Genomic DNA, 11,751 nt, shown 5'->3' on the forward strand with positions numbered 1-11,751 from the left:
CCTGTGAAAACACAGTCGAGCTACAGAGTCATCAACTGCCTCAAGAAAACACTGAGCCAAAATAAAATGCAAGTTTTTATAAGTAGGTATAAAGACTATATGCAAAATCCTAAAACAACCACGAAACAAACCTGTTCTTTTAAAAACCATCATGAAATACTTACAAACAATCTTGTGTGGCACCATTCCATTATCCATTTGAAGCCTGTCTTCCAAGAATGCTATTCCAAGGCTACTGAAATTATCTACACTTGCTTCAGCAATTAACTTAAAAGGTTCACCAGGTTTATAGGCCAACGGTGAACAATAGTCTGACCACTTCACGACCTAGAACAAAGCACATGAACCTTTTTCAGTTTGAAAAGGTTACAGAAAAACATCCAAATATCAGCAATATTATGAGTTTTCAAGGTGAACTGCACGAGATTCGAATACAACCCAAAGAACCTGCTGAGGAAGGGTCGTTTATGCAGGAAAACCTGCTACAAGATGCAGCCCTGACAGGAGAAAACAACAGCAGCATCCACACCAAGTATTCACAGCAAATTGGGAGTACAAATAAATCATTCCCCAAGCCCAAGGCTATGAAAGTTTCGAGTAACACAGAAAGTTCCAGCAGAGCATTAATCACATTCTATGAAAAAAAAATTCTATTTGTATTTCTTTCCTTCAGCACAAATTCTAAAGGAGAATGCTGATTAAAAGAACAAAAGTGAACTGCGAGGGTTTAATCAAAGAATACAGTGATTATTAGAAGTATTAACTAAACCCTGAGGGTTCAAGCCACTTATCTACAGCAAAAATCCCTTTCTCCAGGAAATAAACATTATGCAACTGGGATACACACTCAGATACACAAACCAGTTGTTCTGTATTTTTAGAGACAATGAAGCACCACCTGTTTTCATGACCTAAAAAAAATTAGCCTTTGCCACATAATATATTCCAATTACTGGGAGACAAAAGTGCAACTCCAGAACTTTGACACTGCCAACTCCAAACCACTTCCATGAAGTTCACCTTTTTATCACCACACAGAAGATGTAATACACTGATTAAAGATGGTGAGGAAAAACACTTAATTTGAATGCACAAAATGAGGGTGAGCTCTTGGGTATTTTACCTGTCAATATGGGATTATCAGCTAAATTTACCTTTTCACCAACTGCAGTGAAGTGGTTTGTACAATATCCAAAAGAATCCAGTTCCAACTTTTGCCTTTGGAGTATTTCCAAGGGAACAAGAAGAAAGAAGGAACAGAGAGTTCACCCAATCTAAATGGCTGTGTCTCCTTTCCAAGTCATTCTCAAAGCCAGTCTCTGACTGGCATAACCCAGGTGAGACCATTCAGTGTGGATGGAATCATGGAATGGTTCAGGTGGGAAGGGACCTTGAAGATCATCCAGTCCCACCCACTGCCATGGGCAGGGACACCTTCCACTATTCCAGGTTGCTCCACGTCCCGTCCAACCTGGCCTTGGACACTTTCAGGGATCCAGGGGCAGCCACAGCTTCTCTGGGCAACCTGGGCCAGGGCCTCACCACCTTCACAGCCAGGAATTCCTTCCCAATATCCCATCTAACCCTACCCTCTGGCAGCTTGAAGCCATTTCCCCTTGTCCTGTCCCTCCAGCCCTTGGAAATAGTCTCTCTCCATCTTTCCTGGAGCTCCTTCAGGCCCTGCAAGGCCACAATCAGGTCACCCCAAAGCTTCTCTTCTCCAGCTGAACAATCCCAGCTCTCCCAGCCTTTCCTCCCAGCAGAGCTGCTCCAGCCCTGGGATCCTCTTGGTTCCTGCTCTGGCCTCTCTCCAGCAGCTCCATGTCCTTGCTGTGCTGTTCCCCAGGGCTGGAGGCAGTAGGTGGGGATCTCAATCCATACTCATATTGGTGGCCTTTGGATATCTAACAAGAAAACTGGCTGGGTACCATCTGGTACATTACTTATCCTGACCCTTAGTGAAAAAATCCCATTTTCAAAAGGAAAAGGAGAGCAGTGTGGGGGTGTTTATCACAAGCCCAGCCTGCATGTTTTTAAGTTCTGGGTCAAACTTCAGCTCTTTGACACAAGAGCAAGTCACAAGTTCAAGCCAGAACACACAGTTGGTGAGAACCAGCCCTCAAATCCATGGCAGATGGGTCCTGAACTCCTGGGAATAACAACCACCCACTTCACTCCAACAGTGAGCTTCCACCTTTAGGACTTTCTGAAAGCTCATCAGCACAACTGTACCACAAAGCAGTGCCAGCCCTGGAGTTACAGGGTATATTTTGGAACAAAACATCCTCCTGGAAAGCAGCTACACCAGACCACAATCCATTGGAATCCCTGGAGTCAGGGCCAGTCAGACCTCACCCCACTGTCACTGGGGATGTGTGTGACCAAATCTGTTTAATATCTTTATTGATGATTTAGATGAGGGGATTGAGTCCATCATCAGCAAATTTGCAGATGACACCAAGCTGGGGGGAGTGTGGATCAGCTGGAAGGCAGGAGGGCTCTGCAGAGGGACCTGGACAGGTTGGATCACATGTTGCAGAATGATTCAAATTTAGTAGTAGAATGGCTAAGGCTTAGTAGGAGAGTAGGCCTAGAGAGCAGCACTCCAAAGTAGTAGGTTAGCAGCCTTGTTCGTGAGAATGGAATGTACTGAAGAGGTAGGAACAATAATCAAAAGATTTAGCCAAGCATGTATATAACGATTTGTTACCTTAGATACAGTAAGGGTCTGCTGAACAGTTTCTATGGGGTTTCTATGGAGTAGGACAACTTAAACAGATTTATGATTAAAAGTAGATGATTACCAATTGTTATCAGTATGAAATATGAGTTTGTGCTTGTAACTAAGTGTAACTGCTTACAAGTAAGAACTGCACGTAGACATGTTTGTGTAAAGGTATAAAAACTGAACTGAAAATGAGGGTCTTCGGAATCCTGACTTGGGACGCTAGTCCTCAGGTTCCCGGGCCCTAAAATAAAGCACCCATAAACCGGCACTCTGTTGGTTTGTGTTTTTGTTACGGGCAACAGATCCATGGGCTGATTCCAATGGATGAGGTTCAACCAGGCCAAGGGCCGGGTCCTGTACTTTGGCCACAACAACCCCCGGCAGCTCCAGGCTGGGCCAGAGGGGCTGGAGAGCAGCCAGGCAGGAAGGGAGCTGGGAGTGGGGATGGACAGGGAGCTGAACAGGAGCCAGAGTGTGCCCAGGTGGCCAAGAAGGCCAATGGATCCTGGCCTGGATCAGGAACAGTGTGGCCAACAGGTCCAAGGAAGTGATTCTTGCCCTGGACTCAGCCCTGGTGAGGCCACCCCTGGAGTGCTGTGTCCAGTTCTGGGCCCTCAGCTCAGGAAGGACATGGAGGGGCTGGAGCAGGTCCAGAGGAGAGCAACGAGGCTGGGGAAGGGACTGGAGCACAAGTGCTGTGAGGAGAGGCTGAGGGAGCTGGGGCTGTTCAGCCTGGAGAAGAGGAGGCTCAGGGGAGACCTCCTCACTCTCTGCAACTCCCTGACAGGAGGGGGGAGCCAGGGGGGGTTGGTCTCTGATCCCAGGCAACCATCAGCAAGACAAGAGGGCTGGGTGTTCAGCTGTGCCAGGGGAGGTTTAGGTTGGATATTAGAAAGAATTTCTTTGCAGAGAGGGTGCTCAGCCATTGGAATGGGCTGCCCAGGGAAGTGGTGGATTCTCCATCCCTGGAGATTTTTAAAAAGAGACTGGATGTGGCCTCAGTGCCATGGGCTGGGAACCACAGTGGGGTTGGATCAAGGGTTGGACTTGATGATCTCAGAGGTCCCTTCCAACCCAGCTGATTCTGTGATTCTATGATTCTAAGTCAGCCAGAACTGCCCCAACCAACTGCCTGGAGTAATGACCTGGACAACACTTCCCAGAGGGAAAGGATTCCCAGCTGGGGTTAATTTATTGGTACAACACCCACAGCTGGGATAGGAAGTCTCCAGTTGTAATCCCAAGGTGGAAAACTCTGAGGGCCTGCTGCTAATGTGGGAATTCACAATGACAAGTGACAAACATTTATGATGCAGGACACCAACCTCCTTCTCCATTTTCCTCAGGATGTGACTCTGGGCTACTGTGGTGGAGGGTAAGAAACTCAGATAATATTTAGATATCCTTTCTTACCCAGAGAACAGGCACAAGTAGGTGACACCCACAGGTCACCTGGAAAGTATAAGGAAAATATATTGATGCTGTTGGGTTTTTTTTCGTGGCACCAAGTGAAATATCAGATCTAAAATGTAGTTATTGCTGTGTGGTGCAAATAAAGTGAACACACAAAAGTGCCTCACAAAGCAAAGCCTTCTTAAAGGGATATTAGGAAGAAATTCTTTACTGTGAGGGTGGTGAGGACCCGGCACACCAAAACATATGACTTGTAATCCTTGATAAGGCAACGATCCATTTTCTTCACAGCAGAACAAAAATCCTCAGGGAATATTTTTTTAATTATTTTTTTCTTTTTATGTTTTCTGCTTCCACCTCATTTTCAATAAAAACCAGTCACAGATCCCTGATAGCCCTACAAGGAATGGCTTTTCTGGCTAAAAATTCTCCCAGGCCACAGGAGCAGCATTCCCTGGCTCTGGTGACATCTGGCTGCCAGAGGTACCAGAATTAAGAGCACTTCACCACAAGTGACATGGACACAGAAGAATAATAAACAAAATACAACAGCAGTCCTTTTCCTCTTCAGTTTTGGTCTTGTGCCTGGACTATCCCTTTTTAGCTTTCTAAATCAAATGAATTATTAATGGCCACATAAGAATGCAAAAATTTTCCACCCTAAAGAAAACGCAAACGAAAGCAAGAAGATTAAAAAAAAAACTCTGCTGAACAATAAAGCCCCAAAGAAGAAATAATTAGAGCTTCGATGCAGATGTTTTTGTGGATCTTTCTGCTATAAAAAAGTACCCCAAAAAAATTTAAAAATTGTGTCTGAATTGGCCCAGCACTGTTCCCAACCTGCCCTCCTATTCCTGCCCTCAGGTTAGAGAAGTCTATTTACCAACCCCTCTGCTCTCAGTGTTCACCCCAGTAGAGGATTGCTGGAATATCTCCTGGAATAAGTGACCCGGAAAACATGTGATCCTCACTCAGGGAAGCAGACAGGCCACAGGCACCTGTGTGTGTGGTTGTAACTCCAAGCAGGAGCCTGAAACCTGATGCCAGGAAACAAGGGTGACAGATGGGCCCTTCAGGGTGCTGAGCAGTTCGGGGCAACACCTGATCCATGGCCCTGGGTGGTGATCCCAGCTTGTGGCAGAGCCTGTTCCATGGAAGAGCTCTGGAACCCCAGCAAACAGAGCAGATGTTTTACTGCTGCCTACCCAGAGATATCTCAGCTTGCACATCTTCCCATTCCTGCTCTTTCCTGGAGGCAATGAGGTCCATTCTGTTCTCTCCAGCACCTAAAGGGGACTTAAAAGAAGCAGGAGAGGGACTTTCCACAAGGGCCTGGAGTGACAGGAAAAAGAGGAATGGCCTTAAGCTAAAAGAGGGCAGGGTTAGATGGGATATTGGGAAGAAATTCTTCCCTGTGAGGGTGGGGAGGCCCTGGCACAGGTTGCCCAGAGAAGCTGTGGCTGCCCCTGGATCCCTGGAAGTGTCCAAGGCCACGCTGGATGGGGCTTGGAGCAACCTGGGCCAGTGGAAGGTGTCCCTGCCCATGGCAGGGAGTTGGAATGAGATGATCTTTAAGGTCCCTTCCAACCCAAACCATCCTGTGATTCTGTGACTCTCTTCACTAAGGAAAGCACAGAGCACACACAGCACGGGAGAGCCTTGAGAAGGAACAAGAAGAACCTGGACTGCTTGGAAGATTTTTCCTGCATGTTAAGTTTATTTTTTGCTCTGGGTCACAACCTTTCTCCCCCTTCAGACCTGCATCTAAACTGAATTAAGAGATACTATATCACCAAAATCATCAAGGCTGGAAGAGACCCTCAAGATCATCCAGTCCCACCCTCACCCAGCAGCACCACAATCACCCCTAATTCATGTCCCCAAGGGCCACATGCAGATGCCAATTCAATTATATATTCAGTAATTCAAGTGTTAGAACACCATCTTCTAAATCCACATCTTGAATTTTCAGTATAGTAGTGGAGAAGGCACTGCTCAGATTTCTAAGGATCTAGAACTTGAACATTTAGTAAGTATGTTTGCCATAAATATTTTAGTACTAGCTGAATTTATATCTCTGGATGCCTCAAAACACCTTATAAGTATTGCATTTATAAATTACATTTGCACTAAAAGGCAACTACAACTTTTTAAAATTCCAACCAAGTAGCATTTTCCTGCTGCATTCCAGAGAAAAGCAAAGAGATTAAAAGCTGGATTTTGGTTTCACTTCTGCAGACTGACAAAATAATCCAAACGCATAAAACTTTAACTGGTACTTATAAAATCACAATGAAAGGAAGATTCCAAGACAGACTTTTATTTCATAGAATCAGAGGGTGATTTAGGTTGGAAGGGACCTTAAAGATCACCCAGTTCCACCCCCTGCCATGGACAGGGACACCTTCCACCAGCCCAGGTTGCTCCAAGCCCCATCCAACCTGGCCTTGGACACTTCCAGGGATCCAGGGGCAGCCACAGCTTCTCTGGGCAACCTGGGCCAGGGCATCCCCACCCTCACAGCCAAGAATTTCTTCCTAAAATCCCATCTAACCCTGCCCTCTGGCAGTTTGAAGCCATTCCCCCTTGTCCTGTCACTCCATCCCTTGTCCCAAGTCCCTCTCCAGCTTTCTTGGAGCCCTTTTAGGCACTGGAAAGGTCTCCCTGGAGCCTTCTCTTCTCCAGAGTGAACAATCCCAGCTCTCCCAGCCTGGCTCCAGAGCAGAGGTGCAGTTCCCACCCACAGCCAGAGAAACATGCTCCTAAAAAATCTTATCAAGATATCTGCGGGTCTATTTGAAGCCTAAAATAGAACTAAATCATTAACAGTGATAAATCTTAACAAAGAGATTACCTTTTTATTCCTAATAACATCACAACCCACCTGTTCTGCTTTCTGTGCAAGAAACAGCAAGAACCACTCACCTCTTTTGAAGAGTCAGGTGCTCCCTGCAAGTTCTCTGTCTGAGCAGAAATGCTTTCTGTCACAAAAGCTATATGTTCTGCATTAAGTAACTTCTCAGGATAAATAAATGGAGAAATCAGGAGGAAACTCCACCTGTTTAAGTCATCCAGGAACTGAAAGAAGCAGAAAAGTAAGTCTGTTTAGAGAGCAGCTGATTTAAGAATTCATTTTTAAGTTAAGCCCAGCCTAAATTCAAATGTGAGCCTTCAGCCTTGCATGAAGGGTCATGGCTACTTCACATTCCCCATGAGGGAAAAAAAAAGGGGTGGAGTACTGAACCATTACCCAGGAAGACATCAAAAATGAAACTAAAAGTGACAACCCACGTTTTTTAAGCCAATTCCCACTCCAGCTTTCAGCTTTACAGGAAGAGTGGAAAAGGGTGGGCCACAAAAACCACTGTGCCCTTGGCACTGGGACCCCTGTGGGCCATTTGCCACTGGCAACATTCCTCATCCAACCTGATCCTGCTCTCCCATTCCCACTGCATATTAAATCCTCCTGCATTTGCATCAAAATCCCTCCTTCACCACGTAACTCATAAAATATAAATAAATAACTCATTCAAAACCAATTTGTCCATGAGTTATTCTATCCACTTATCAGGCCACTGGACTAATATTTTCTTCATTGTATTTTAAAAATGGTTCTCTCTCTTGTCCCTCACCGAGGAGCAAATAAAGCTCAAAAAAGCTGGAACCAGTAGACCAGCGAACAGGTTTGAGTTCTCCCCACACCAAATGTTGTTTCAAGCGAGGAAAACGAGATGAAAAATGAAAACCACGTTTTTTTGCAAATGGGCAGTGGAAAAGGAGGGTGGGGGTGGCTCATGACAGTGGAAAAAAAAATCTCAAAGTTTCACAGTAATCTGTTCTTTTAAAATATTACATCGATTTCTAAGCAGATGTTGCACTGGGCTTAATTTTCTGACATATTTTAAAAATGGCCAACATTAGAAATACATGTATTTTGCTCTACTACCGTGCTGGAAAGGCACACCTTCAGTCATTTTATGTAGAAAGAGAAGAGAATTTCCCCACAGCACACTGAAAACACGTTCATCCTCCACTCCTCGGATGAAACCCCAGAATATTAAGTCTGTTGGTTGAGTTCACTGCTCCAACCAGACTTTAGTGAGCACAGAAGCTGCAAGGGCAAACACTATTATCTTCCAGGGAAAGGGAACTGAAGTCAGGAAGCTTTATAGTACCTTAAACACCCCATCTGGCTGAAGATCAAACAAAAAAAAACCTTTACAGGTTATGATTTATGACTTGCTGGTATCTCAAGCAAATCACTGCTCACAGTCCAGAGTCAGTTCTATCTACTCAAAGGAGCTTTGCTGGCTGCCCAGAAGCCAAAAAAAACATCCAAGTTAACCTTCTATCTGTTCACAGATGATGCAAAGAGCTGCACAGTGATGCTGCCTCTGCCTTTAACTCAAGGTCAGAGCCCTCACACACCTGCCCCAGGGATTCTCAGAGCGGGAACTGCCAAGAATTTATTTTTAAGAGACAAAAACATATTGAATAACAGCCCTGACTTTATGCCAAACTTCATGCCAAGCTACAGCTCCCCAGAGGGCTTCTCAGCTCCCAATAAACCGAGCAGCTTATAAAATCAGTCTGCATGAACAACATTGCACACAGAAAAAAATGTGCTTACTGTGCAAGGACTGAGGAGAAGCTGCTTCAGAAACGAGCAGAAGTGGAGCAAAGAACAGCAGAAATCAGTTGAAATACCTTCTACAAAACAATAATAATCCAGGGCAAGCGAGGCAAAACACATAGTCAACTTTGTTTTGTTTTGTTTCTATTGAAATACGAATTAGGTATTTAACTTTGCTGTGAGGGATCCTGAGATTGCCAGCATCGCTTTTAAGGATGGAACAATCTGCTCATTAAATAGCAGACAGGTTGGTTTTAAATGGAACAAGCTCCATCAGCATCTCTGATCTTGTTTTCCCTCGCTGAAAAAATTCTCTTTACCCACTGAACTTGTGGAAAGCTTCTCTGCTTCTTAAAGAACCACACTCAGCCAGTGACACGGTTCATAAATCCTTCTCAGTAATGCCTGTACCAAGTGAAATAATTCCCACCAACACACACATAAACACCAGCAAAGAGCAGAGATCAACAATTCTGGTATTTAGTGACAAATGCAGACAAATCCAACGTTCATTTAAATAATTCAGACTATTCTGGGCAGTGCCAGGGGAGTTCCACTTCTAAGCCTGAAAGTCAAGCAAACTTAGTTTCAGTTTTGCTTCCTGCAATTCCAAGTGGAACTAGTTCAGGCACTGGATTTTTCCACTGTCCTGGGCTGCCACAGCCTCCCCCCCCACCCTCCTCTCCCACTGCCCATTTGCAGAAAACAAGATTTTCATTTTTCATCTCATTTTCCTCACTTGAAACAACGTTTTGTCTGGGGAGAAGCTGCAAGTTCTCTGTAACCAAAGGCTCAGTTCAGATGCCACGACAGATCCAGCGACGTTTTAAACCTCTGACACAAATCTTGAACCACAAACACAGTTTATATTTTTAGACTAAAGCCTTGTATGTGCTCAAATCGTACTGGTGATACAGAAGGAGGCTTTTCACAAGGGCCTGGAGTGACAGGACAAGGAGAAATGGCCTTAAAGTGAAAGAGAGTGGGGTTGGATTAGATATTAGGAAGCAATCTTTCCCTGTGAGGGTGGGGAGGGGCTGGGATAGAATTCCCAGAGAAGCTGTGGCTGCCCCTAGATCCCTGGAAGTGTCCAAGGCCAGGCTGGACAGGGCTTGGAGCAACCTGGGCTGGTGGAAGGTGTCCCTGCCCATGGCAAGGGTGGAATGGGATGATATTTAAGGTCCCTTCCAACCCAAACCATTCTGTGACTCTTTAAAATACCACCAAGCTCTGCCAGCCAAGCTCTTCTATAACCACAGCTGTCCTTACAAAGCTGCATCTAATACACACACACACATATATATAGACATATATACATATATATAGACACATATACATATATATATATACATACACACACATATTTTTTTATATATATACATATATATATAGACATATATACATACACACATATATATATACACACATATATACATATATTTATATATACACACATATACATATTATATATATATACACATTTTTATATATGGTATATATTTTATATGTATATACACATATATATACACATACATGTGCAGCACATACAGCACCCCTCAGCCCACGCCCCAGCTCAACAAGCAGCGAGCAGAGGTAACTACACCTGCACTAACACTCCCTGCGGCGGCACCGCCTGGCTCTCCCTTCATCCACCCCCTTGGCTGCGACAGCACGGGAGACGCTCCGGGCGTTATTCCCCGCAATCCCAAACCCCTAAAGATAAAACCACGGCACCGCCGTCGCACCCGCTGCTCCCCGGGGGGCGCGGATGCGCATCCCCGTTGCCGTGGCAACGCGGGGACACGCCGCATCCCCGTCACCGCGGTAACGGCGGACACACACCCCCAACCCCCCGCCCGCCTCGGCGCGCCTCCCCGCGGCTCTACCTGCGCCTCGCCGGTGAAGAACACCTTCCCGCCGACCCTGAGGCAGACGCGCTCCTCGGGGTGCGGCTGCCGGGCGCAGAAGGTGAAGGAGCAGCGGGAGCGGTGCAGGCTCCGCACGGTGCCGCGGACGAGCGCGGCCGCGCGCGGCCCCCGGCGCGCCCACAGGTACAGGTAGCACAGCGTGATCAGCATGGCGGGCGCGCGCCCCCCCCCCGCCCCGCCCCGCCCCGCGCCGCGGCCAATCGCAGAGCGGGGCGTCAGCCGGGCGGGCTCGGGCCGGAGCTCTGATTGGCTGCCGGCGCCTGGCGCGCGGGGCGCCCCGCCCCTTTCGTGCCGTGGCCCCGCCCCCTCGCCGGCGCTCAGTCGTGAGGCGGCGGTGCCGCACTTCGCCTCGGAGCGTTTCTCGTCGGCGCGCGGTTGTGTGGTGGAAGGACGTGTAAAATTAATAAAAGCCGTCAAAAATCATTATACGTGGCTTGGGGCGTTGTGTTTGCACCGGGATAGTTGTCCCCGTGCTCTGGAGGAGGAAGAGGAGGAGGGAGGAGCAAGTGATGGACTCTCGCCCCGAGCGCCGCGATCCGGCGCCTCAGGGAATGGCGGAATGGTTTGGGTTGGAAGGGACCTTAAAGCTCATGCAGTTCAACCCCCTGCCAGGGGCAGGGACACCTTCCACTAGCCCACGTTGCTCCAAGCCCCGTCCAACCTGGCCTTGGACACTTCAGGGATCCAGGGGCAGCCACAGCTTCTCTGGGCAACCTGGGCCAGGGCCTCACCACCCTCACAGCCAAGAATTTATTCCCAATATCCAATCTAACCTTGCCTTCCTTCACCTTAAGGCCATTCCTCCTTGTCCTGTCACTACTTTTCCCTTGTCCAAAGTCCCTCTCCAGCTCTCTTGTAGCTCCCTTTAGGTACTGGAAGGGGCTCTGAGGTCTTCCCAGAGCCTTCTCCTCTCCAGGCTGAACAATCCCAGCTCTCCCAGCCTTTCCTCCCAGCAGAGCTGCTCCAGCCCTGGGATCCTCTTGGTTCCTGCTCTGGACTCTCTCCAGCAGCTCCATGTCCTTGCTGTGCTGTTCCCCAGGGCTGGAGCA

At 47.1% G+C, this 11,751-nt stretch overlaps 1 protein-coding gene across 3 annotated transcripts in view; it reads right to left on the reverse strand.

Annotated features, from left to right (window-relative positions):
- The window catches only part of HLCS (holocarboxylase synthetase), a 112,118-nt gene extending 101,240 nt beyond the window's left edge, over window positions 1-10,878 (reverse strand). Inside the window, exons 1-3 of one of the 3 annotated variants that reach the window (XM_032680536.1) lie at window positions 10,661-10,878; window positions 7,067-7,219; window positions 165-327 (exon numbers count right to left, since the gene is read on the reverse strand). In XM_032680536.1, coding sequence (XP_032536427.1) covers window positions 165-327; window positions 7,067-7,219; window positions 10,661-10,852 — 508 coding nt within the window. In that variant the 5' untranslated portion in view covers window positions 10,853-10,878. Of the gene's footprint in view, window positions 1-164; window positions 328-7,066; window positions 7,220-10,375; window positions 10,450-10,660 lie in introns of those variants that run through there. The other 2 variants (XM_032680538.1, XM_032680537.1) reach the window with 2 other exon arrangements.
- Between the last annotated feature and the right edge of the window lie 873 nt (window positions 10,879-11,751).

The sequence above is a fragment of the Chiroxiphia lanceolata genome, chromosome 2 (assembly GCF_009829145.1).
Source record: "Chiroxiphia lanceolata isolate bChiLan1 chromosome 2, bChiLan1.pri, whole genome shotgun sequence".
NCBI lineage: Eukaryota > Metazoa > Chordata > Aves > Passeriformes > Pipridae > Chiroxiphia > Chiroxiphia lanceolata.